This window comes from Coturnix japonica, chromosome 5, assembly GCF_001577835.2.
Source record: "Coturnix japonica isolate 7356 chromosome 5, Coturnix japonica 2.1, whole genome shotgun sequence".
Classification (NCBI taxonomy): Eukaryota; Metazoa; Chordata; class Aves; order Galliformes; family Phasianidae; genus Coturnix; species Coturnix japonica.
In genome coordinates, this window is record NC_029520.1 from 45,976,873 (window position 1) to 46,004,280 (window position 27,408).

The 27,408-nt window shown below is 38.0% G+C and overlaps 3 protein-coding genes across 8 annotated transcripts in view; 1 reads left to right on the plus strand and 2 right to left on the minus strand.

The window, feature by feature from the left end:
* TDRD9 (tudor domain containing 9) overlaps window positions 1–27,408 on the plus strand; it is a 58,085-nt gene that overhangs the window by 4,601 nt on the left and 26,076 nt on the right. For 2 of the 4 annotated variants that reach the window (XM_015865528.1, XM_015865533.1), the window contains exons 4-9: window positions 18,609–18,715; window positions 22,150–22,250; window positions 22,709–22,930; window positions 23,403–23,525; window positions 24,648–24,728; window positions 25,776–25,940. In XM_015865528.1, the coding sequence (XP_015721014.1) occupies window positions 18,609–18,715; window positions 22,150–22,250; window positions 22,709–22,930; window positions 23,403–23,525; window positions 24,648–24,728; window positions 25,776–25,940 (799 nt within the window). Of the gene's footprint in view, window positions 1–8,899; window positions 9,003–9,032; window positions 9,280–18,608; window positions 18,716–22,149; window positions 22,251–22,708; window positions 22,931–23,402; window positions 23,526–24,647; window positions 24,729–25,775; window positions 25,941–27,408 lie in introns of those variants that run through there. The other 2 variants (XM_015865530.2, XM_015865529.2) reach the window with 2 other exon arrangements.
* ATP5MPL (ATP synthase membrane subunit 6.8PL) lies at window positions 5,468–8,976 on the minus strand. The gene is made up of 4 exons (XM_015865545.2): window positions 8,872–8,976; window positions 7,248–7,371; window positions 6,506–6,526; window positions 5,468–5,627 (listed from the first exon to the last, which is right to left on the minus strand). The coding sequence occupies exons 2-4, from the start codon at window positions 7,369–7,371 to the stop codon at window positions 5,608–5,610; spliced, it is 165 nt and encodes a 54-aa protein (XP_015721031.1). The 5' UTR covers window positions 8,872–8,976; the 3' UTR covers window positions 5,468–5,607.
* On the minus strand, window positions 10,323–13,282 carry RD3L (retinal degeneration 3 like). Of its 3 annotated transcripts, none has more exons than XM_015865544.2 (4): window positions 13,085–13,280; window positions 12,801–12,884; window positions 11,947–12,245; window positions 10,323–11,080 (listed from the first exon to the last, which is right to left on the minus strand). In XM_015865544.2, exons 3-4 carry the CDS (start codon window positions 12,243–12,245, stop codon window positions 10,792–10,794), a joined length of 588 nt encoding a protein of 195 aa, XP_015721030.1. In that variant the 5' UTR covers window positions 12,801–12,884; window positions 13,085–13,280; the 3' UTR covers window positions 10,323–10,791. The 3 variants fall into 3 exon arrangements, with proteins under 3 accessions (XP_015721030.1, XP_015721029.1, XP_032301074.1); XM_015865543.2 differs by having other exon boundaries at window positions 12,801–12,887; XM_032445183.1 differs by lacking the exon at window positions 12,801–12,884 and having other exon boundaries at window positions 13,085–13,282.

Below are 27,408 nucleotides of genomic sequence, written 5' to 3' on the forward strand. Positions count from 1 at the left end.
TCTGTACAAATACAAGCTGTAGGACGAGATAAAGAAACTTGAATCTTTTTCTCCTTTTCCTCCCATTGCTGTGTGAAAGTTCTGCTCAGTTTTTCTTGCCTTCTGCTTGTGTCCTCCTAGACAGGCCCAATTACATGTTTAAATTGGTAACCTTCATTTAAAAAGAGGTGTGACGGCCACCTCTTTTTATTCATAAGAATACACAATCTGAAGCAAAGGAAACACACTTTTGGCAGGACTCCTTTTCTAGCTACAAGAATTCATTAAATCTAAGTATGCTAAAAGATAGTTATGTTTCACTGCTTTCTGAAACAGACTCAGATCCATGGCTGAAATTAGTATGCCTCTGATGCTTAGTTTATTGAAAAAAAGGCAATATTTTAACTGTTGCAAAGAAGTCTTGAGGTTCTAATTTGGACAAGGATTATTGGTGAGCGCTGTCCTTGCCCACAGCAGGGGGGTGTGACTTGATCTTTAAGGTCCCTTCCAATCTAAGCCATTCTCTGATTGCTTTTTAAGCTAGATGTGATATACTGTACAAAATGTAATCACTTAAAAAGGATTATAAGGTAAGAACTATGATTTCAGGTACAGAAGAATTCAAAGAAAGCTATTTTTGTAATACAAGTACATTAAAAGAAAGCATATATTTGTTACTATATCAGATGTCTGCTAACATTCTAATCATTTTATTAATTTCTCTCCCCCTCCCTCCCCCCCAGTAACATTCTGGTTGTAGTCACGGTTTAGTTGTTGCAATTTTGCTTGTTTATGAAGCATTCCATATGAAATATCTCACAACAGTTCTACTGCATACCTAAATAATTCCCCCCTTAATTGCAGCAATTCTTTAATATTTTCAAAAGTATGCTAAACACAACAGGTTAAAACAAGAAACGAGGACTACAACTGATACTGCAGGAGAAATCTGTGTAGGCAGGAGTAGTCATCACAGATGGGATTCATTCAGTATACTGCTGTTAGTTCTACCACCCACAGAATCTCTCATTATCATTTTCGACCAAACACAGCTCTGTAGAAATCTCTCATCCAAAGTTACAGTGATGATATGTGGATGGATATTAAGTAGTCAAAGGTCAAGTCAATTAAAAAATAAATTAAAAGTTTCTGAAAGCCATATATGTGCACATATATATAATATATATAATATTATTATTATTTTTCATTTAATGGCTATCGTTCCTGATTTGAAAAAACACTATCAAACTCATCCTTTAATATGGAAAGCATTCCTCCTGCATGTACTGAGCATCAAGATGTTGTACAACTGTTTGTTCTTTTGTTCCAACTGATAGCAGACATCTGAGAAAGCAGTGTGCCCCAAAAGAAGGATGCAAGGTTCTGCCCCTTTGTTGAAGCACAAGCTGACAGTCCTGATTTGTACACAGGGTGGAGTTCTGCATTCTTTTTATTGCTATTCCTCTTATTGCTGTGAGTGTTGACAGTGATGACAGTTCATACATGAGGCAGCACTTTGATCATGTGCGTTGCTGGATGTGAGGAGGAAACAGCATTAAATTATTCTAAGGCACGTGACTTAGGACAGCTGGTAGTGAATGGACAGATATAAATGCTGAATCATCTGCTGCTTCCCTGGAATAAAATCTGCTGGGCTATAATACAAGTTATAAAGTAGCCACGCTGAAAACAGCTGGAGATGGATCCAAATTAAAACAAAACAAAAAACCCCCTAAGTTTGCTTTAGAAAAAAACGCCTGTAAGATCATTTCAGTTTGTCCAAACTGACACACAAACCGTTGTATCAGCACAACAAAAAGAAACACGCTACTGTGGTATAAGGGTGGAAACTCCACAAGCTGCCGCAGCACTTGTTATGTTAAACCACAGCCAAAGATGTTACGCTACGTAGCAGAATTTAATTAAAATTCCTAAAGATTCCATTCTTGTGGTGGTCAGTTCACTTTGATAGAGTTATTGTTTCTAAGCAGTTTGCCAGAAGCAGTGGAGTAGAATACAGGAATTTCTTGTTTATGAGTTCCTTATAAATTACCAAATCTGACTCACATGTCATTAGAAAGAGAGTATTAGCTGCTTAATGTTAGTTGCTAAAGGTCATGGAATTAATAGTACAAAGAGCTTGCTGCTGTTGAAGATATATCTGTTAATTTCTTCTTGTTATTCCATTTACCAAATTGTTAACCACAAGAGAATGCCAAAGAGTATCTCCTATCTCACTATTCTTTCCTTCCTGATAACTTCACGGATTTCCGTGAATGAAACAATAGATTTCAAATGCTGATTTCCTCATTTGGTTTCACTGCAGCCATCTGGTGGTGATGTCACATACAGTCACCCGTGCCTAACAAGCTCCTGATAGCTCTTCCTTGGGGACTGAAAGTACAATGAGCACATACCAGCTCAGTATCAGGGTGTATTTATACTTCAGAGATTTGCTATCATGATTCAGATACATAGACTATTTCAGCTGTTTTACTTGGTTTAGCTCATTTCCTGCAACTTTACTCATTCTCCTCATTAACATGAATACACATTTGGGGCTTTTTCCAAGTTAACCATTAAGGAGGTTAAGTAGGTTGGGCCTCGTGACTAATGTTTTGTTGCCTGTGACTGTATTTTGCTACTCTTCTAGAGTATTCCACAATCCTTTATTAGGATGTAGGGGATACTCTGAGATTCTCAATTGTAAGTCAAGACTTTGGAATGTTCTTGCGATCTCAGAGCTCCACAATGAGAAACTATGGCTTGTAAGATTTGTCTTGGAGGCATGAATACAGTATTTTTCATGGTACAAAAGGCCATATCTTGCATTAGCTTTGTCATTATTAACTTAGCAGCCTTGTCTTGAGTTCTGATATTCTACTTTTAGTTAAAAACAAAACAAAACACAAACAGCAAAACTTTGTGAAGGTGATGCTGTAGCAACTGAATGTGGTTTCTCAACCTCTGTAAGTTGGTTCCACTAACATTGCAAAGGCAGTAAATAATTTTTTGTCATTGCCAACACCTCATCATGGGCAAATGAAATGTGCAGTTGCTGAACTACTTCTAAAAGTGTAAGCATAGTTCTTTCTCTTTAGAAATGTTAGCAATATGAAGATACAACAGCCAAATAGATACAGCATGATCTGTCAAGGAGCAGAAATAATCATTTGCATAGAAAAACGAGCAAGTTCAGTAGGTGGGACTTGTCTGGGTAGGCCTTTACCTGGAACCTTCCCATTTTGGATTAGCTTTATATTAGCTACGTGTCCTAAAATAAGAACACCCCCTGCAGTAGTAGTCCTTTGCAGTGCTTCCGTACATAGGGCTGTATTCCAGATGCCAGCACTACAAAGAAAACTGATTGCTCCTTTCACACCTCACAGTACATAAACAACACAACACCCTGTCTAATTTTCCTCTGTTGTCATCCATATTGTGCTACAGCACTAAGGAGCAGATAGCGTAACAGGAGGACAGACATCGTGTTATGGGTGTGTTGGTTTCTGTTTTTGAGTCAAGTATCTGACTGTCAATTTCCTATTGTATCTTACTCACATACATAAAATCTATTGAGGAACACATCGATTTTACTTCCATGCCTTCTGCAGAGCAGGAATGTTCTGAAACAAAGAAACTTAGAACAGAAACATAGCAATGGAAGAACCAACTGCAGCCAGCATTATTTCAATACAATGCGTAGTTTCCACAGTCCAGACAGTGAGTCCCATCTGTCTCCTTGCCCTATTAGAAAATTAAGTTACACATCAAGTTTTAGAGTTAAAGTGGGTAAAATTCACCTAGAAGTGCAATTAACAGCGCTCCAGGGGCAGTTTTGCAAAAGCTCTTCTTGCTTTTCCATTAATGTCTAAGAGATCAAACATCACATTGATGTAGCTCATTCCCAGTATGCTAGGTTCTATAGCTAAGGTAAATCCTGAAATGAATCATGTTTTTTCCCTACCTTGTTTGCCTCAGCTCTCTAATTGAAAATTGCTAAAGCAGGTTATTTGAAGTATGTGTAATATCTTAGGAACTAAGTCAGTGATCATAAATTTGCATCACAAATGCACATACAGCTCCTTACCTGGCATACATTTTCAATCTGAACCACTTATTTGCAATACCACAACTCTGACCCACCCTGTAATCACCACTGGCTAATATCTGTTTGTTTGAAGCTCCCTTTTTTTTCCCTACTTTTTATTTTCTGTTCCCCATTTCTGGAGGCTTTTGTATGTAAAGACACAAATCCTAAGATCCCTTGACTCCTTCATTCTTCCAGTTAGAAAACAAAACCAAGATGGAAACTCTGAAAACTCACAGAAAGGATCTGATGAGAATCAGTTTTAAAAGCACACCAAGGGAAGATGTAAAACAAAGAAAACTACAGAAGGTAGAAGAAAGGGCAAGAATGAATGAAGTAACTATCAGCTTTTCAAATCAAGTGAGCTATAACTGCTTTAAAACAAACAAAACAGGCCCAACATGAAAATGACATAGCCCATGTCAGTATTAGAACTGAACACAGTTTTCAGAGGAATACAATGCACCAAACTAAAGCAGAAGTATGAACTCTGAAGGAATTAAAGACAACACAGCATTTGGAAAGTTTTCAGTGTCATCATCACTGAGGTTATCACGACCATTCAAATGCAAAGTAGTTAAGCTATTGTCTGGTATTACTATCAGTGAAATTGAAGCACAAAACCTTAAGCTGAAAGATTTAAGATGTTTCAATGAAGTAGTTAAAAAGATGTACGTAAGCGTTTACTCATTAAAATGACTTCAGCCTCTTAATCTTCTCAAAAGCAGATTAGGCTAAATTTAAACAAAACACGACATAAAGCAAAATTTTGTTTTTATGCGCTATTTATCCTCGCTATGGGCACTCAGCATGTACAGTTTGAAAAGTGATTTTCGTGTGGTTTTTAGAGTCCCCAAACACTGCAGTGGAAGCTGACAAAAAGCTGGCACTTACATCCTCACTTGTGATGTAGTCTTAAATGACGTTTCCAAAGGAATCATAGAATCATAGAATTACTCAGGTTGGAAAAGACCTCAAAGATCATCAAGTTCAACTACAGCCCAACCACAGTACCCTAACTCTAACAACCCTCTGCTAAATCAGTCTCTGAGCACCACATCCAAATGGCTCTTAAACACATCCAGGGACGGTGACTCAACCACCTCCCTGGGGAGCCTATTCCAGTGTTTAACTACCTTTCTGTAAACAAGTGTTTCCTAACGTCAAACCTAAATAAAAAAAAATAGAGTACTTGAAGGTAACAATTGAAAAGGATGCTCTTAAAAATGGCCTAATGCTTTTGTCAGAAATATCAGCTTATTCTAATAAAAAGATTCATCACAGAGATATGGTTATTTCCAAAGTACTACTGAAAAAAGGTTTTACACAGAACTTGGAAGAACTGAAGAAAACAAGACTTTGTTATTCTAGAAATTACATTTACAATAGACTCCAGCATACTTTATCCAACATGTTTAATTCCTTCTTGCTCAATATATTTATAAGTACAGCAGAAGCATCAGATACAGTTTTAGAATTAACTTCATTTATGGCAAAGATGATCAATCACCAAATTCATTCTCCAAGAGAAGAGATCTTTAATGGTGGCCAGAAGACTCTGAAACAAAGACACAATTTAGACTGTTCAAACAGTACAGCAAATCAATTCAAGGACACAATTCGGAACCTAAAATACACAAGTATATCTGGGTCTGATAAAATTCAGCTGCTTTAAGAAATAGAACAACCTCCCCAAACTAAACACATGAACTATGCTAAGGGTAAGAATCTCTTTCACATATTTTGAAGTGCTGTTACAGCAAAGATCCACCCTTCCTCCGATTTTGTATGGTTGCTACTATTGGCTATTTCTAATCTAAAGTTCACTTATGCTATTATACTTAAGTCTACTAGACTGCAATTATTGCCACTAATTATACATGTAAAAATGTGAATAATGGTTGCATATATTCAACTGGGAGAAAGCAAACATTCACAATACAGTAAATCACAGCAGCTCATGAAAAGTTAAATCCTGTCATGTGAGAAGAAATTGTCCTTAAAAATTTAAATGCTCTTTTGTAGAAGATATAAAAACTACAAATTGAAAATACAAGTTCGAACTTGCAGTTTTTCTGGCTGTTAAAATTTTAATGGGTACTCTGGAAATTTTGACCACTTAAAATTCCTATGAAATGGCCATCATTATCATGATTGAAAATAATTGGCCTTACTCTTACCACCCTATCAAGACATACAGCTTCCACTTTGCTCCTAAACGCTACGCAAAGTAAAATTGAAAAAGCATCCAATGCAGATTCACAAATGCTTTTAGGCTGCAAAAGCATTTGATGGTTATCAAAAGAACTAACACTATGTATTTTGAGGCAACCCTTAAACACCTACTAAACTGATTAAATAAAACCCAAACTTATGTAAAATATGCTACGTTACCTGCATTAACTTAAAATAATACAAGTATTAGTTAATACTTACTATTCGCCACTGCTTTCTTGCCTAGAGAGAAAGGAAAACAAATTTAACAGTGTGTTTTTAAAAGATTTCCTGTTTCTATTTCACAGATAATTATTATTGTATATATTGATATACAATATCAATATATATTTTTGATATTATTGACCTGATATTATTGACCTTTGCGGATATTCAACAGTTCTATATATAAATGTATTAAACACAAGACTGTATCTCAAATTGAAAGGAGTTACACAGGTATTAAAAGCTGTTTTCACTTTAAAACGCTTAGCGTACAGTTCTCCTATAGGAAGGTTTTGTCCCTCATACCTCACACCACTGCATCTCTTATGCAGCATGACCAGAACCCAAACCTGGAACAGTTTTGTTTTAATTTCTTTCATTTCAAGAAGAATTCTAAAATTAAACTATTGCTTTCTCTTCAGCTGTTCAGCTTATATTTACTTTTGCTTTTAAGTCTTGTGTTACAGTTCTGGACATGCAAGTTTTTTAGACAGAGAAATATTCAGGTAAGGTCACTCAGCTGTTCCCACAATGAGGGATTCTTAGGAGTGATTTTGTTAGGGCAGCCTTCAACACCAAACATGGCAAACTTTAACACTTAAAGCCAATTTTTCACTGTAAAAATGTTAATTTCTTATTTGCCACATATTTTCTAGGTGAAAATTTTGAACTATGAAAGACACCCTTATCTATATACCAGGGTTTCAACAGCTAACAAAGATTATAATGTTTAACTTACCACCGTATGAAATTTTGTAATAGGCGTAAGCTGTTAATGCCAGACCAACCCATATTTCTTGGTAAACAGTAGTGAAGTACAACTTCATGGGTCTCCACGACTTTGGAATCATACTTTGCACCATCTGAAAGTTATAAGAAGTGTTGCAATGGTCAATTGTGCCATTATATATTTACCTATTATATGCACATTTACACACGTGTGTGTGCACTCACTGTATGCTGTGTGTATAACTTTCACATGCATGTAAAACACACACACACACAGATATATGTACACACACACCCCCCATACCTCAGCAGCAGCAGCCTACAGGTTAAAAAAGCAAACATGACAAAGTACTTATTCCATAACAAGGCACTGCAAATTCAGAATTAAGGTTGTAACCTACAGGCTAACACACAGATACACGCCTGCTGAGAAAAGGATTCAAAGATGAATTAACAGAGGATTTGCAGAGTAGCAATAGCTGGGGTTCTCTCTACCAGTGACTTGTTTCCTGAGTCTCTTGGGGGTAAAATCTTGTTCCATGCAAGCTAGAAAGGCTTCTGTCTTACACTACACCAAATTAGTTTCTCTCCCTCCCTGACATGTAATAAATACCTCTCAGCATCGTAATCTCTACTCAAAATAGCAGAATACATAATAAGCTACTTGGTTTATCATGAAGATGTTACTTCTTAAACATGCTCCAACAGCAGGAAACCTATTGATGTGTTTTCCTTTGTACCCAGCTTTGTTCATAGAACCACAGAACGGCCTGGGTTGAAAAGGACCTCAAAGATCATCAAGTTTTAACCCCCAAATAAATATTATCCAAATAATGGCTGTTATTCAAACCAAAACCAGAAAAGTATATAAGATATGTGTTAAAGTCAAACTTACTGCTATTCAACATCTTAGCACACAGTTGTACCATATTACATAGCAATAATGCACGTTCTATTGTTTTCTGCCTTAAACACCTGCGCATCACCCAAATAATACAACCCATTAAACTCACCTGCATACAGATATGGACACAATATATTAACTCAGAGCCCCAGAACAGAAAGCTTATATACATATTTTATATATTTATTATTGTATATATTTATTATATTTTATTTTATATATTATTTATATATATATATATTTATTATTTTAATTTCTATGAGATCATTCTCACTTAAGTGTAAAGTATTTTCTGATGTCAAGGATTAAAGAATGCAATTGGAACCAATGGAAAAACCTCGGTAATCATCCAAGAATAAACGCATCTCTATAGACCTTAACCCTTCATATAGATCCATATTTCTGCTCACCAGCAGACAGCTCAATGACATCAATTACGGGCGTATTTCCTGACATAGAGCTGTGCTTTCACCAGTGCTGTTGAGAACACCCTGCTACCCAGGTTTCTTACATTTCTTTCTTTATTTCTTATTCATAAGACTGAATTAATGCAGGCTGAATGCACCTTCTCACCCACATTCCTCCCCCCCACCAGCACCAGGGCCCGCTCACCCACGGCCCCTTCTGCAAAGGAAACAACGGCTGCTAATCTACAAGGGCTGCTCCCCAGAGATAACCCGACACAACCAGAACGATGGTAGTACCGGGCCAGGCCCGATCTACGACCCACCTTTAGGTCGGGACACACCGGCGACCAGCGAAGGTCACGGAGCAGGAACGGCCTCCGTTACAGCAGCCGGGGATGCCGGGAAGGAACCCACCAACGAGCGGAGACACTGAGCCGCACAGCGCCCCCTGCAGGTGTGGATGACCAAAGCACCAGCCCGACGCCTTCCCCTCAAGCTGTGGGCGGGGATATCCCGAGCGCGGGTAGAAAGCGCGGTGAGGATCCACCTTAGTGTGGGGCCGCCATCATGTTGAGGAAGCTCACGGTGGAGCAGGTGAACGACTGGTTCACCATAGGGAAGGATGTGGCCGATGTTGAGTTCTTAGGTGGCCGCATTCAGGGTGAAGCCTCGTGTGGGCCATCTTGTTTCCCCAACCCTTTTGCTGTGCAGGAGTCATTGAGGGCAGCATGGTGAGTGTGCCTCTAGAATAGCACTAGTGCTGTTGTGGTTAGAGTTCTTATCCTTAAATACCTTATTAATTAACTTAGTAATTCCTCTGATTAAGTTTAACTGAATGAAATGACCCTCAAATCTCTCTTGTTACCAAAGTACTTGTGGTTCAGATTAAAACACTTCAAAAGCTCAGCTGTGGAACTGACATTGTGTTATAGGTAAATGCTGTGTTGGGTGAAGGGTGCAAGTAGAGCAGAAGGGAATATCTTTTAATTTGTGTGTTACCAGAACAAGGAACTGTGAATGAACATCGTCTTCATTATGCTTGGAAGCAATATCAAATGAAGCATTTTCTTCTCTGAGTTTGCAAAATAGTGCTTAGTGAATTGAGAAGTGGAAGGCTTGTCCATTTATATGATGTGGAGATGGAAAGTTTAAATAGAAGGCAAGTGAAAATTTGCTTCCTGTGGTGATGGGAGCCCGATGGGAAATGCAGTGTGTGGGTATGGTGTTAGTTTTCCCCGATTTTCTGCTTTGATTGTCTACTCTGACTATAAGAGCTCTGTGTTCAATCAGTGCTTTAAAACTTTCCTATTAGCTTTGTCATAGGTAATAGCAACTGGGAAATGGCAAATATCTTAATTCAAAAAGCTCCCTTCTTGGTTTTGAAGCGGTCTGTTGACTCTCTTCTAGAAAGTGCTGTGACTTACCAAAATGCTGCAGTTTAGAGCCTGGTTTACAGGGTAGCTTCAGATAACAGAAGTGCAGCCTTTTGAAATGAAATCACGTATGAATTTCTTAGGAGGTAGAGAACTAATTGTTAAAAGCACTTAAATATCCAAAGCTTACATTTAGCTGTCAGGTTTCACAGTGTTTCATGATGAAGAAACTGTACGTGCAAGGAAATATTATCATAGAATCACCAAGGTTGGAAAAGACCTAAAAGATCATCCAGCCCAACCACTCACCTATTACCAGTCCATTTTAGTGCCTCACCACATTATTTTATGTTGTTTTTGCTTTAGGACTTACTCTTGAAATTGAGAAATAAATATTCAGCTCCAAAAGGTACTTATCCATTTAATATAACATCAGATGTACTAAAGAAATCTTACATTGTATAAATTGCCCATAGAGCTTAGAAACTACGTGGTAAATACAGAAGTTGTTGCCTAACAGTTTGTAGAGTGGTGCTATTCCGAAATACAGAAATCAGTCTGTTCTTGTTTATGCTTCTATACCTACAGATAAGCCAAAAATAAAATGCTTCTTTTATCAGCAACATCTACATTTTGGGTTAAAAGGTTCCTTCAATCACAACAGCTTTAAGGGATGTTGCAGGTAAGAGGAGAGAGTTCATACTACAAGTTTATATTATATAATGCATACTAGCTGTAATCAAGGATTTTAGTTTCTGAACCCATAAGGTAAAAAAAGGGATTATGTCACATTTCTTATTGCTATGCTTGTGGATGGCAACCACAGCGAAGGAAGGCAGATAGCTACAGAGGAAGGAGACACAAAGCAACTTAACTCGATGGGTAGTAGTACGGTAGGTTCCAGATCCTATCAGAGAAAGTGGGAAACATGCTTTGTGTGTTTTTGTCGACGTAACTTGAAACTGTGGGGATTTCCTCCTTCTCTGATCTGTTCGAACTGTCTCCACAATGTTTGGAGCAATTTGTATTCCACACATTTACCAGTTGCTCTTGTTGGTTTTCTCTCTCAATCGTAGTAAGAAAATCCTTTAAAACTTGCTTGAATATGTAGACGATTTCCCAAGGCAAAACATCATTTTCTGCCAAAACTTCACGAAATCTAGAAACAAACGAGCATCGAAATCTAATCATTGGTGCTGACAGTGCTCCTGTTTCCTTGCTAATCTAATGAGGGGAGGGAAAGGAGGAGGAGGAAGTGACTGTGCTCTCATGTCAGTTATTCCTTGCTGCCACATTTCCCCACACACCTCCCCCGGAAGATTGTAGAGGAAAAGGGCTCTGACAATACATTGGAGGCAGTCCAGCTATTTTGAGGATTGTTGTTATTCGTTATTCCTTTCTTTTTTGTCTTCGCCATCTGGGTAACCTGATTTAAACTGACTTTGCCCTTAGGTATATTCTGGGCTTTAAAAGGCGCGTAAGATTCTTCTGTCATTTCTGTGTGCCCCTAGAAAGGATATTTAAATACGACTATAGGAGAATTTTTCATGGTAATCCTTTTTTTTTTCTTACCTTGGAAATTCTGTTTATCATTTATTTTTCTAATGTTAGAGACTGAAAGTACTTAGTGCAGCGAGACTTAACAGTACATTGCATTGATTGGATTTTTTGATTCTTGGCTGCAGTTTAATAAATACTGGGGATGAACAGTGGAAGAAGAATTGAAAGTATTGAGAAGTCGTATGTCCTAAGCATGCAGGGCTTCCTTTGTTTAAGATTAGACTGGGAGAATCCTGATGCTAAAAGGCAAACAAACACAAAACAATAACTTTGTTCGTGTATGACATAATAACGCACGGGTGTAATCTCTAAAACACCTATAAAGAAATATTCAGATTGCTGCTCAATCCTAAATTGGAAAGAAGATCACAGCCATACATAAGCTTGGATTAGGCAGAAGAAATATCTTACTTAAAACTCACTTAAAATCAGCTACTCCAAGTAAGAGGAATAGGAAATGGTTACCTGCTGAGAACAGTTCCAGTCTGGCAGGGTTGGATTTGAGAGCACAGAACTTCGAGCTGCCGCTGCTCAGTAGCTGGAATTGTTGCTTGAGGATTTTGGTAGTTCTTCAACCAGTTGTAATCCATGCCAGTTTTCTGGACTTTTTGTTCGTTTTCAATCTCCTGCACTAACCTTTCACGCTCTTTCAGGTGCCATTTCAATTCCCTCAGCAGGGTTTTCGTAACTAACTCTGATCCAGGATACCTTGAGGATTTGTAGGGATCGTTTTTTGGCCATTTCATCCAGCCGAAAAGCGGCATCTTTAATGAGGGGGAAAGAAAAAGAAACTTTGCTTATTTCTGTTAACCGGGAACCATTTATCCCTGTAGACTTTTTAAGCAGGTGAGTGCTTGAAGGAAACTTTGTTCCTCGCATTAAAATACTTTGCAATAGAGTAGGGGAAAGAAACACCAAACCAGCATCAAATCTGACAGGGCTCACATGTTGTAACACTGAGAAATGTCTTCTGAATTAACACTTAGGAATCTGAAGCTTACAGCATTTCAAACTGCATATTTATCATCTCACAATCACACATCTTTGTTAATATGGACAGTATAGGTGATGTTTACAAAAAGAATAACATGTAAGCATTACTTTAGATTTTTAAGTAAAAATAATAAGTTCAGTGCTGTAACTCCGTGCGTATCCTGTTTGTTAAAAGTTCTGTATCGCTTTTTATTATAAACAGATTCTTGTTTTCATAACTTCTAGAAGCAGGTTTTTATTCCAGGGGAATAGGTTTCTAAATTGCAGTTTGTTCCAAACCCTGCAGACGGAAGCACACAAATCTGAATAAGAATAAAATGAATTACCTTTGCAGTTGTCTGAGCAGTGTTGTCTCAGGTGTGTTTGCTTGAAGGTCTCCTACTGTAGCATATCCTGTTCCCAGGCTGTTACTACTGGTGGGAGAAAACAAGGTGGTTTTTTTTATTCACTTAAACTGTGCTTAAAATGTCTTTCTGTAGTGCATATGACAGATTAAGTTTGTTCTGCTTTTAAGGTTCTTTTTCATCCCCTGTACCCAAGAGCAGCAGTAATCCATTTAACCTAACATGGTCTTTCTAATACTTCTACAAAGTCCATTAAGGTTTCCTACCTTCGATTTGAGTTCTGCCGATGGCAGCAATTCAGTAAAAGATGGTGCCAATTTCAAATGCTTGTTGCTAAATCCATCCGAAGGTATTGTTGGCAGGGAGATGAATAATGATTGTCTGAAGCAACTGTGGACGTGCTTCTAGCTAAAGTTGAGGCTGTCGTATGATGTGATGCTTGGCTGTGCATAGCTGTAGGTCACAGTTTGGAGCTGTATTTTTATGCCTGTAGAGTGCTAAAAATAACCACGTTGCTTTTATCATCAAACTAAACTTCCAGGCCCTTGAAATGCTGGAAGACTTTCCTCCTGTTGTGGAGGGGGGGGGGGGGGGGCAGACTGTTCTGTCACTGTTAAACAGCTAAGAATAGTCTTTCTCTGGTAAAGATCATCTAAAGCCTTTGTTAACCGAGTGGTGATGGGATGGAGCTATTTGACAGTTGCTCGGGATCTTGTTGCTACATTGAACGCTTTCCCTGGTTGAATTTCATCTATCTCATGCTACTACGCTTCTTCATTGCTGTGCACAGCATAGCTGTTAGCATTTTTAATTAACATTTCAAATGTGTTCGAAGAAGCCAGTCTGTAACACCTACGGTGTGCCACGAAAGACGCGTTAATCTAATTAAAGGAATGAAATGATAAAGAAATGCAAATTGAAGTCAAACTGCTGTAAAAAGCCCAGAATTTTGAGTCTTACCATAGACTTTGCTTCTGTCTCAACTGGCTGTCAGTTGCCTTTTCTCTCTTTCCTTGATGAGTTTTTTGAGCGTATCCATTTTTAAGGCTCATTTTCAGGGATGGCGCCACGCACATTTAAGGTCGCTGAAGCAGCCATTTTCCGTTCCAGTTCTCTGGTCTCTTCCTATTAATTTTAAGAGGTGGACATACTAAGTGCCTTCTCTTCTGCTCTTTCTCGTTGCAATGACTGTCTTTGCTCCTGTATTTTTTATCCCTACTTTTTTTTGCCTCCACTGGTGTGTTGAGCTGTTGAAGGAACAAGGCTTCTGTAAATTTGTTCTAGATGTCACGCAACATAAAGGATGACGTGTAGGGCTGTTATTAAAACTGATACTACTTATACATCGGAAAAATTCAGATGTCAGTATTAATCCTCTTCAACTGGAAGGTTTTCACATTGCATTGTATGTGGTACTATGGAAAAGGAAGGAAGCTCGGTTTATGATGACAGAACTGTCCTGACAGATTTTCAGTTGAAATTAAAATGTTCCTTGCCACCTCCTTTACAGCACAGTTACCGTGTCACTGCTTACTTTCTAACTGGGTACAGTGGGGGGGAACCTGCTGTACAGCATAAAACCTTTGACAATTAAGGACATAAGTACTGAAAGGTGTGGAAGTGAATTAAATGAGAAAGCTACAACTGGGCTTTTTTCCTTTTTTTTTAACCTAATCTTTGGTTGTATCATAAAGCATTGAGTGCCAGGAGACTGAGAACGATGCTTAAGAGAAGCAGTAAATCCTATTGCTTCTTGTTCTGTGCATGTTTGAGATCTGCCTTCAGGAAGAGATGGCTGCTTGTGTGTGTTTGCCATTGGGAACTGGAAGGTGAAGGAGAGCAGTGGTTTTGCAGTGCTCTATTGGGATGGAAGTTTTGACTTTCACTGATAGTGGGGCCTTGATGAGCTGATCATGGTTAAAGTAGTTGTGGTTGTTATGACTTATCCTGGGGGAAGAAGCCTCTTTTTTTGATTCTTCTCATTAACTGCTGGGCAGTTTTATAATAAAATTATGAATGGTATGAAGTTCTTACTGCATAATTGTGGCAGTGTTGAGTTTTGGTTTGTAAACTCAGGGATGCTGAGTTATTAAAAGCAATTTAGGGATGTAAGGTTCTGGATCTCTTATCTTTGTCTTCATTTCCCTCTTCCAAACCTTCCTCTGCTGATGTTAGTGTCTAAAACAGTGTAGTACTCAAATGAGACCATAGAATCATAGAATTGCCCAGGCTGGAAAAGACCTTGAAGATCAATAAACCATAACAGTATTTATACAATGATGAGTAATTTTTCACCTTTAAAGAACCCTGAGTTAATCTGCCACTGTAGCAGAACAGTTGTTTACAGAAGAGAAGCATCAATTAGTAAATTAATCCTAATGATTAGTGTGTATAATATCAAACGTCAATTGAAGAGTATTTTCTGTTTTATTTTTATTTAACATCCTGAGTATACTTTGTTTTCTGAACTCGCTAAGCAAAGGATGTAATGAATTTTGAAAGCATGTTTCCGCTTTTTATCCTGTAGGCTTCCTGGTATCAAATAAGTTTATTCCAAAACCTTAATACATCGCTTTTCTGGCTGTACTTATTCTTCACCCAACCTCAGTTAACCAGCAGGTTTCCATCATTTGAGTAACCATCTTTTTGATTTTTAGAGTGAAACATTACGGCTTTTGAGTGACAGTCTGTTTTCATTTAAAGTTGGTCTATTCCTGCAGGTAAGACCAGTCTTCTCAAAGTCCGGAATGCCCACTGCCAGTTAAAAAGAGTCATTTTTAGGCTGTCCTTCAGTAACACCAGAGGAAGGTTATTTACTGTCATGGCAAATGTTCAGTTATGTAAAGTGTCACATTATTTTAGTTTCAGAGGAGAGACTTTGAAATGGTCTACAGTATATATTGTACTAAAATTGTACAGCAAAATATTGCTCGGTGTGCTCAGTGTTCTTTAAGTGATCTCCCCCCCTCAATGTTCTCTCAGTAGGTGGTCAGCTCGTGTGTTAGGAGCCGTGACTCAGGGCAGTCCTCTCATCAACTGTGAAATGAGTGACACAAGTTTTACATTCAGCTCCACTCTTGTGTGAAGGGAGATTTTCATGGCAAATGAGGCAGAATATAAATGAGCAGAAATACATATGTAAGAATCTTTAAGAACTTCCATCATAGAACAGTTGTTTTTTTTTCCTTCCCTTTTATTTGTCTTCTTGATAAAAGCTTCTGCCCAGAAATTAAACAGCTGATAGGAATACCTGAATTTTCTTTCTTATTTGATAAGTATCCATCTGAATCTTTCAAGCATCATTATGTATTTGAGTATTTTCTCTGTACAGCTCGGTTAGTATCCAGTATTACAGAGAGCAACACTAGATGTTTCTCCTCATTTTTTTCCCTTTCCAATCATTGCTACTAGGGATGTTAGTTGTTCAGTGCATATATTGGCTGGTTGGTTGTTTTTTTAGACTATATTGCTGAGAAGAACCAAGTAGATCAGCCAGCAGTCACTTGTCTGACATTGGGCAATGGACTGGTTTTGAGAAATGAGTGAATGCAAGAATGCTTTGTTTAGTATTCCAGATTATATTCAGATAGAAAATATACTGGGTGTTATTCAGTTATGATGACCTTGTTGACTTAATAGAGGTCATTCCGTAGCTTGGAGAAAAGGAAGACCTTTCTCTATCTGAAATTACTTAAAGAAAAGCACCCTTAGTATATTTGAGAGCCCTTAAAATTGGATATGTCAACAATTTCTGGTGTTAAACTGTTTCCCTTCCATTAATTCTGCCTGAAGTGGCAGCCACATTTAATTTTATATTCACGACACTGATTTGACCTTTTCAAGTATTTTCATTATTGGGTTTAAATATTTTCTCCCAGTCAAATCCTGAAACTCACTGTGAGCAGTCAGATGGTGCAAAGAACAGTCACACTTCATAGAAAGGTTGTAGTGGTGAACGTATGCTGTTTTAGGGCAGGTATGCTGAAAGGCAGGGAATAGAAGTGAGGGTGAGAGAACCCATGTAGTGGACAGGCACATGAATCATATGGAGTATCTGGAAAAGCCCCTTCATTAGCGGTGTCCTCTCTTATAGAATGGATTTGAGTTGTCTGCATCTCGACTTCCTGCTGTCAGCAAATGCTTGTTGAAATCCATCAGGAAAATACTCCATTCCTTTCTGTCTATGTAATGGATAATGGCTTACCAATGATTACCTGAGTTATATTGTTCTGATGACTTAGAAGACTGCCAGAGGGCTCCAGAAGGATTTTTTTCCCCCTCAATTTACTTAAAACACATATATGTATATGCTGCAAGCTTTTTATTTTATTAAAGTTGCAAAGTTAAGCACTAAGATGCTGTGAAATGATGTAATTAAGGTTGTTTGTCCGTTTCATATGCCCATATGCAATTTCCCAATTACATACGATTTTCTCCAAGACTGTAGCCTGAATCAGTGCACAGACTGAGCAATGTTCATTACTAATGAGTGGCTATTAAGCATTTTCTTTATTCATTGCGTAGCCTGAGGTTTATTTACTGCATGCTGCTTTCTGAAGACAAAAACCTTCACATCTGAAAGAAAATAGCCAGATGCCCAAATAAAAACCTCATGTGACCTCACTGAGGTCACACTGTCCTCCTTTTCCTGGAGTTAAACAGGCAGTGATGGGGAGCACAGCCTGTGAGCCCAGAATCTATCTGAATACATGCAATATTATTTAAAACAGAGTTTATTAAGTTACTGCAGCTGCGCTTTAAATACCCATGCTCAATTTTAATTGCTTTATCTTATTTTTGGTTTTATTTGTGTTGAAGAGTTTGTCAGTAGAAGAACCTGACAAGTGGGCTGACTGTACATCAATGAACTCTTCCAAACAGCGCTTGAGGTTTAAGGGCTGTTGCAGAGTATTCCCTCTGCCAGGTATTTGGGAAGGGTTGGTATGGTCAGCCTGCTGCAGTCTGCCTTCTGTATTGCAGTATCCATGTATAAAATGCCTCAAAGACAGAACCACTGAGATACACATTTGCTTTGCGCTACGCAGCTAAAGCTTGCACTGGGCCCACGGTTTGAATGGAGGTGTAAAGCCCTAGTTTTGACTTTGTGTTTACAGCTCTATAATACTTAGGCTCATTCATGATTTGTTATGGAATACAGTTGCTGCATGTGTGCTACTTTATTCTCTACTGAAATCAGTATTTATTTCTTCATGCTATGTATGTAGAACAGATTTATTTTTTAATCCCCATCATTCTAATATGTTATGTACAGACTTTGTCTTACATGTGTTGGCATAGCTCTGAATTTACATAACGTTCTCTTTCTGGTACCTCGTTCCTTCACAACCATCATCTCTTGGCTCAAAGACAAAAGTTCTTTCCTTAAAGCAGTCGGGAGATTGTATTTATTCCTTCCCACCTCTGCTGTCTAGGGAATAGTGTCACAATTGTGTGTATTCTCTGACAAGAACTTGCAAAACTGAAGGAGTTAATATTTGTTCAATAGTAATCTTAGGCTTTCATCAGGAGAGAAATTCCTGGGTATTTAAGAACTTACAGGAGGATGCTTTGGGAACTCGGTTTTTTAAATCCAGACAAGATTTAATGTGGCACTGTCCTCAGGCAAGTATCTTAATGCCAAGACAAAAAGAATCTCTGAAGTTTGTTTGTTAAAGTGGGTACTACTTGACGTAGTGTCTGAGTGTACTGTGTAATGCACTTATTCCCAGGGAGATCTGTGGCTATTGAATTAGGAATTATACATTGAATTGTCATTTCTTTTCTGCTTAGGCTGCCTACCTCTGAGAGAAGCGAAACTGAATGTGCTGAAGAATACAGACAAGCGGAGGCCCAAAAGCGAGATGCATCTGGAAGTGATCAGTTTGTCTGTGAACAAGGTAAAAGTGAAGCAGTGGGGGAAAAAAAACCCATTTCCTACTATGGCTTCAGTTGAACCTGCCCTTTTTCCTACACCTTCTCCTTCTGTCTTCCCTCAAACAAAACTGAATCTCACGTACTTATTTCCTGTTTATCTGATGCTGTGTTTGTACATTTGTGCAAGATGTGGTTAAAAAGAAAACTACCATCTTATTGCATAAATCTGCGTGCATAACTGTGCTTTATTGCACTGATACATGTGGATATGTTAGATAAATATCGGTAAGAAAAATCACATTCAGTGTGTCTCTTTTCTTCTCCCATTTTTCTCTTTATGTTATTTTTGTGTGTACTTAATTGTCGTTTTGTTTGTCTTTAGAGAGAAATTTGATTGCACCTCTTTCCTAGGAGCTCCGGTAAAAGCAGAATGAGGCTGGCTCAGTTGTCAGGACAGCTTAGCTTCAAACTCTTAACTGTGCTTCTTAATTTCCAGATTTGTTAATATAGTTGATTTCCCAAGGAAAGGACATCCTTGTGGTTGCTCTGGTTTGTGTGCCATTGTCTGATTATTTTTTTTTCATTATTATTATTTTTTTAAATCCCTTTGCTGATTTCCCAAAGTTTGGAACGTAGTGGAGTGTATTATAGATCGGTGTCTTTCCATGCCTTTGCAAATTGCAAGACCTGTGGGATTTAGGTAGATCCTGCATCTAACTGACTATCAGCTGAGAGCCAGCAGGTGTGATTGGCCTGTCCATCATGTGCAGTGTCACTGTCCAAAGCACAGAATATTGTCTCTTGTTCACTTGATGTAACATAAAATTTGTGGGAGACTGTGAGGCACTGAAAACATTGAGTAATGGGATTAAAATAAGCCTAAGGTGTTGTAGTTCAGAAATGTATTAATCCGTTTTCTTTTTTGTACTTTATTAGTGAAGGAAGGCCAGCAACATACCTAACTGTTGAACTTCTGAAAGTACTTTGGTTTTGATTACTGTAGGGGAACGCCATAAATTGGCAATTAAATGAGACTTCTAAGATAGGATAGGAACTTAATTTTTCAGTATTGGTGGCCTGCTTAATTAAAAGTGGAATTGATATTTGCAGTGTTTCTGTGAAAGAAATGGAGTTATTGTTAGGAAATACTGCTGAGAATAGGAGTTGATGTGGATTTAACATAAATAAACAATAAAAGTAGAAAGAAAGTTTAATGTTTATTAGCTGAAAAAGAGAACATCTAACAGTAATTCTTCACTGCCCATTAGTGCAGTTTCATAGTTGGTGCAGGCTGAGTCAAAGAACTATTAGTGCATCTTTGATGTAATGAGGCCCCAGAGTGCTGTGTGGTATAAATACCTCATGGGCCTATGTGTCAGTTTTCAATGTGTGGAATCACAGAATGGCTTGGGTTGGAAGGGGCCTTTAAGATCATCTGGTTCCAACCCCCTGCTATGGGCAGAGACATGTCCCTATAGACCAGGTTGCTCACAGCTCCATCCAGCCTGGCTTTGAGTGCTTCCATGGAGGGAGCATCCAGAGCCTTTGGGCAACCAGTTCTAGTGTCTCACCACCTTCACATTACAGAATCACAGAATGACCCGGGTTGGAAGGGACCTCAAGGATCATGTAGTTCCAACCCCTCTGCCTAGCAGGGCCACCAAACATACACATTTACTAGATCACGTTGCCCAGGGCCCCGTCCAACCTGGTCTTGAACACCTCCAAGGACGGGGCATCCAATTAAAGATTAAAGAGCTTCTTCCGAATATCTAGTCTAAATCTGCCCTCTTTCAGTTTAAAGCCATTTCCCCTTGTCCTGTTGCTACATGCCCTTATAAAAAGTCCCTCCCCAACCTTCCTGTAGGCCTTTAAGGCCACTGTAGGGTTCCCTGCGGAGCCTTTTTCTTCAGGCTAAAGAGCCCCAGCACTCTCAACCTGCTCTTACAAGGGAGGTGCTTCTGCCTTCTCATAATCTTCATGGCCCTCCTCTGGACCTCCTCCAACAGCATGACACATGTTGTGTTAAAGCACACTTTTGTAAACCACATGCACTAGGTCTTTAGAGCACTGAATGTAATTGTTACCTAGAAAACATGATAGACTAACACAGCCTTCCTACCTCTACAGGATTATGCTGACACCAAGATCTTTCTTCTAGCAGCTTGGGATTTCTTCCAGCATTGGTCAGATCCTGCAGAGTTACTGATGTTTTAGCAGTGACATGTTTGTGCCAGAGGGAAGCCAGTCAGCCTTTGACAGCGTTCCTGCAACAGAATGCTATATATGAGTTTTGCTGTAGTATATATTTAGAATCTTCACCAAAAACCTTTTAAAAAGGATACTTATAGTATTTTCCAGGGATGGTGATGTGAAGTTCTTTCATTTATTTTGTAGTGCAAGTAAATAACTGCATAATCTGTATCTACATAAGAGTGAAGTTTTTAGCTTATATTATTTATATGCTAAAATGTAAGTAAATTTCACTGCTACACGTAGAAAAAAGCCATTTAAATATGTAACAATTATAGAAATCCCACTCTTGATTTCGTTATCACTTAATCCACGCTTTTTTATTATCAGGAGAAGGACCTGGCTGGCTGGGCCAGCAGTGTACCCTTGTGGCCAAGAAGGCCAGTGGTAACCTGGAGTACATTTAAAAGAGTATGGCCAGCAGGGTGAAGGAGTTGATCTGCCCCTGTACTCTGCTCTTGTGAGTTCACATCTGGAGTACTGTGGCACTTCTGAGCTCCTCAGGTCGAGAAAGACAGAGAACTTATAAGTCCAGCAGAGGGCCATAAAGATGGCTGGGGCCTGGAGCATCACTCTTGTGAGGGCAGGCTGAGAGCCCTGGGGCTGTTCTGCCTGGAAGAAAGGAGTCTGAGATCTCATTTATGTGTACAAATAACTTCAGGGAGGGTATCAACAAAATGAGACCAGGATGTTTTCTGTGATTTCCTGGCAACAGGACAAGAGCTTAGACTGAAACACAGGAAATTCCATACAAACATGAGAAAAAAACTTTGAGGATGACGGAGTCTGACAGAGCACTGGAACAGGCTGCCCAGAGAGATGGTGGACTCTACTTCTCTGGAGATAGTCAAAACCTGTCTGGATGTGGTCCTGAGCAATGTGCTCCAGGTGACTCTGGTTGAGGTGGTGGATGGGACTAGATGATCCCAAGCAGTCTATTCCCACCTCAGTCTTCTGTGCTTGTCATACTGATGGTGGTTTATACACTGAAGCAACATCTACCAGAGCGGCTGCTGGTAAAAACAATGGTTACTTATACACAGAAAATCACTTTCATACTAAAGATGATTAATTATATCCTTTGGTTTAAGCTTTGTAGAAGTTAGGTTTTCAAATACAGTAATGATGTTCCCCTACTCATCTTTCTCTTTATGTATTGTTGAAACTTACTTTTGATTATTATTATTATTATTATTTTTACTAGATACTTCAGTACCTAATTGCGAGCCACATGTTGGGAATTCTATACCAATAACAACTAACCATAAGTATGCTGGTATGCCTGTAGCCAGACACAGGGAAGAGGTAATCATGTTGTACTTTCATTGTGCATTAGATCTGAAAATTGTGGTGTGTTTGTTTTTTGTTCTTCATTGGTTGTGGGGTTTTTTGTTGTAGTTTAGTTTAGGTTCGGGCTTTTGCGTGTGGCTTTTTTCTCAGATCGGAACTGCCTTTCCTGTTTTAAGCATTGAAGGAGAGGCAGGAGAGGCTTTGTTCAGTGTACAAAACCATTGCACAAAAATCCTTTCAGGAAGAAACACTGCTATTATGTTTTCTTTTTAGAAATACACGTGAACTACACAAATGTGAATGTGAGCCTACAATCTTTTCTGTGACCTGATGCCTGAGACATTATAGAAATATGCCATAATATTCTATGAAGATTTGTTATGCTTTCTGAAAGCTATTGATAATTCATGTCTGTCTGAAATCTGTTGTGAGTTCCTTTGTAGGCTTACAAGCTTTTTGAAAAACTGTTTCAGCTCTTGTCTCTGATAGAAAGCAATTCAGTTGTGATTATACAAGGAGCAACAGGAAGTGGGAAGAGCACACAGCTTCCACAATATGTTCTGGACCATTACACTGAAAAATCTATCTGCTGCAACATTGGTGTTACCCAGCCTCGGAAAATTGGTGCCAGCAGCATTGCCAGGTGGATTTGCAAGGAGCGATCATGGACACTGGGTAGATTCGTAGGCTACCAGGTACAAAAAAACATAAGAATTCAGATTGTATTTAAAAATAAAGAGGAAATAGCACCCTATCTTGTTTCTTGGTTACAACTTTCTTTTTTTTTTCCTGGTTACTTATTAATCATATCCAGTGTGCTGAAGAAATTTGAAGAAATCTGCTTTGAAAATGAAATTGCAGTTTTTTAGCTATAGGCTGTTAAATATTCATAAGCAAATGTGTAAGCTTTCAAAGTTAAACAAATTGAAGTACTAGTTAGATGCCAGCAGAAATTTAATTGTCTGTGTTCTGATAATTGGATGCATTTATATTGTTAATTACTGAAATTGTGTCAGAGTTGTTCTTTCTCTTTGGACGCTTTTCCAAGCTTGAATGAATGAGTAAAGCTGATGCCTTTATACTTTATTTCAGTTTGGATTTCTTTCAGATGCATATTCCTGGGATGCATGTAATGTTTGCTCATGTCTGTTTTATTCATCGTATTAGGTAGGTTTAGAGAACGTATCCTCAACGGAGACAAGGTTGCTGTACATGACAACTGGAGTTCTTCTTCAGAAAGTGGTTACTGCCAAAAGCTTAACTGAATTCACACACATCTTCATTGATGAAGTAAGTTGGTAGAAATACATTTAAATTGCAGTATAAGAAAACCTTATCTTTTGTGTCTCTCACCATGGTAAGGAAATCAAAATTCAGACATCTACTTTTACAAATAAGTAAATATTCTTCGTATAAGTTATCCAAACTAACAGTTCTTGAAACAGCCTTGTCCTTGAGTTCTTTGAGCACTGAAATTTAGAACTGAAGGTTTGTATACCACTAGGTTGTTAAGTCTAAGATAAAGAAATATGGATTAGATATAAGAAGCAAGAATTAAGCAATTAAATCTGCTTAGATGGATGAGTGAAGTTCTGTGGACTTGAAGATCCCAAACCAATCAGGGTAGTGCAGGCACAGTGGGACGAACTTACACAAGACTTAGATCTAAAAATGCCAAGCTCACATGTCCTAAGAGTCAGCCTGGGAAGTGTCTCAGCTGAGTGTTTTTCATAGTGTATATAAGCCTTTGTATTACGCTGATGTCTGCTAATTACCTGAAAAGGATGAATGTTCACCTTCTGAAGGTTGAGATCTGAAAAAACCTGCTGTTCTTAATTGTACATAAACTATAATAAGTGTAGGTAAGGATGTGTTAATCATTGATAGTGTTGAGTAAAAGCCATCATCACAAGAAGTAACCGAAAAAGGTCATGGTATAAGCAAAGGTGTGTAAAGAATTGGGGGGGGAAAAAAATAAATGATGTTTTAAGGAGGTGTGTTGTGTATTTTGATCCTGACTAGAAGCCATTCTAAGAGGAATCTGATTTGATTTGCTCGGCTTTTAGATAAGCAGATCTATTTCCTGCCGAGATCAGTTTTGATCCTACCACTGCAATTCACTTAACCATCCTCAGAATCCTCACTATCGCTTCAGTCACAGTTAAACCTAGAGCTCATGACTGGTTCTCTAGTTTAATGACAAGTGACATTTGAATTTTTACAAAAGAGGCTATAATCATCTGAACAGCTGTATTGAGATTTGAAATGAGAAGAAATTGCTTAGTCCTGAAGGTGTATTTTCTGCAATGGAAATGTATTGTTCTAAATGACAAAAGTATATAAAACATGAAAACAAGCAGCATAGGAAGAGACACTGCAAAAGTAAACTGAACTATGGATGATACCTTTCAGGTGCATGAGCGTACTGAAGACATGGACTTTTTGCTCTTGGTAGTCCGTAAACTGTTGCGTACCAATTCACAATCAGTAAAGGTAGGTTAAAGCACATTCTACTTCTTTCTTGCAAAAATAAACTCTTTTTTTTTTTTTTTTTTTTTTTTTATCTACAGAGAGCATAGATTTAAATAGGTTACTTTAGTATTAGTCATTACTTTTAACTTAAATATTATCTGGTTTGCTGGTCTTCTTAAGCATGTAAGCTAAAGGGCATCCTTTTTGTGACCAGTATGTGCTCTAAGAACTTTTTCTTTTCCTCATGTTAAAATGAATTAGCTTCTAAAGTTTGCTTAAGGCTAAAAAAGCAAGATGGAGATTTAACTGTTTGTTATATGTGGGGTATTGAGAGCAGTGCTTATCCTTGGCTAAACGTGGTAGCATTAACTTCTGGAAGTGTTAAGATGTTGGATTGCATTTTCTAGGCAGAACTGTTAGTGTAATCTGACTGAGATCTTTGTCTGCATGATAGGAAACCACTACAACAGTTTGCAGATATTTAGCATGACATATTTAGTCTTCGTGGTCTCAAAGTAACAAACTCATGAATTGTAAGGAATTAAATACAGGAAATGGACTCGTGCAGAGCATCTCTGTGCAGCTCTTCAAGGCTGCAGAACTTCTGTAAGGCTGTGATAGTTCTTTGAGAGCCTTAGTCAAATGTTAGTTTAAATGCTAACTATCCTGTTCAAACCAAAGGAAACTTGAGTCTGTACTGGCTTTTTTTGTTGTAAATGTAAAGCAATCTGTGTTCTGATTAGATTTCCCCAAATTGTCTGGGATGGCACTGTTTTATATCTTGCTCTGCAGCTGATTCTTCAGCTCTGGCATGTGATGCTCACCTCAGTAGCTGCGTAGCTCTTTGTAGGAGGAATGTTCTTTCGTTGCATTTTTGTTCTGAGTGTTGATTTGTGTGTTTTATTGTTTTGTATCTGAGTTTATGGGAGGTGTCAGGGAAGAGAAATGAAACAACAAATTTTTTGAAGCTAAGGGAAAAAAGAAGCAGAGATTCTAGAGTTCCAATGTAGTACGGTATCTTGCTTCAAAATTTGTTTTACATTCACTATGTAATCTTTTTTTTAACAGATCATATTGATGTCTGCTACCATCAACTGTAAAGAAATCGCTGATTACTTTGCAATGCCAACTCAAAACGGTCTGAATCCAGCCTGCATTTTTAAGGTGGAAGGCAAACCTTATGCTGTTGAAGAATATTATCTTGATGATTTGAAACACATTGTTCATTTCCGGGTATGGGAAATAAGTTTTTACTTCATTGGACATAGTAAGAAATTAGAATAGTCAGCTAGAAGCTGTGTAGCAAAATGTTGAATAGATGATTTTACATTACAGTTTTAGAAACAAATTATTATATGTTGATACAACTGAGGTAAAGTTTAACAGTTAAATAAATACAGTTAGGCTTTCATAGCTGATAGATGAGAGTAATTATTCAATGTTGATAATTCAGAACATTTATAAAACACTGATAAATGAAGAAAACAAGGGATGAACCATAACAGGAGCAGGCTGTGAGCGTACTGTTACTCTTTAGATTTCATCTCTCAATTCTATAGATACTATATTTAAAAACAGGGAAAGCAAAAAAATCAAAGTAATTCCTTATGCTGTGCACAAGGAAGGCATTTGTTATGCTTGAGCACAGGCAAGTCAGGCTAGAAGGCTGTCAACAGTTGAAGTCTTAATGCAGCCAAAAAAAAATACAATAGATGTATATAGCGCTTGGCTTGTCAGTGTTTGTATGGCATCTCAGAGGGGATTACATAACATGAGTTTTTCTAAGAGATTTTTGATGATAGATGACAACAAAAAGATAACCAAGAAATTTAGTAAGAAGTCTACTTCAATCCAGTTGCATTTGTCAAAGCTTTCAGCTGGAGGTTAGTTGTCACACCTTTCAGCTCAGAGATCACAAACAAAAGGAGCTGCTTTTAGTCCTTATACTCTTTTATATTATCCTTACTATTTTTTTTTTTCTGGGTATATTGCTATTTAACTTTGATTTTTAAGTTTTCATTTGTTTTTGTTCTTTTTTTTATGTTGTGTTTTCCTGGCCACAGCTGTTTTGTTGTTTAGTAAGAGGAAAGGAATATGGTTGTCAGAGACTTTATTTATACCCTAGGGCAACTGAGGGTTGAAGAAACAGAGAAATGCTCTTGAATGGTTTTTCATATTTATAAATAAGAAGAACAAAAAAGGAAATTGAGTTGGAAAGTGCTGATGTTTGCTCTTGCATCATGTTCCTTATGGTGCTCTGTGCTTGGAGACTTTCTGTGAACGTTAGATTTATTAGAGGTATACTTAGAAAAATGGAAAGTCTAAGAAGATTTACGTAACAGGAATTGCCTTAACTCTCAGGCTCTAATAATTTGAGCATTACCATATGAAGTAGGAAATCCTCTTTCAGCATGTTAAAATTCAGAATCGAGTAGTTGCCTGAGCTGCAGGCTTCAGTTCTAAGTACTTCTGTTTTAGGACAGTCACGTAGAAGAATACAGCATCATTAAGAGGGAAAGAAAAGTATCATCTGTTATACATAAACAGATTTTCTTTTCCCGAGTTTCATCTAGATTTTAAAATTAATACTGTAAGATCAGGTGTCACAAATCAACAGTCATTACTTAAAAGCATCTGGACGTGAATCAGTTCAATAATTTTACTGTTCTGTATGTTGTGAAGTCTGAACCATTGTCCCTTC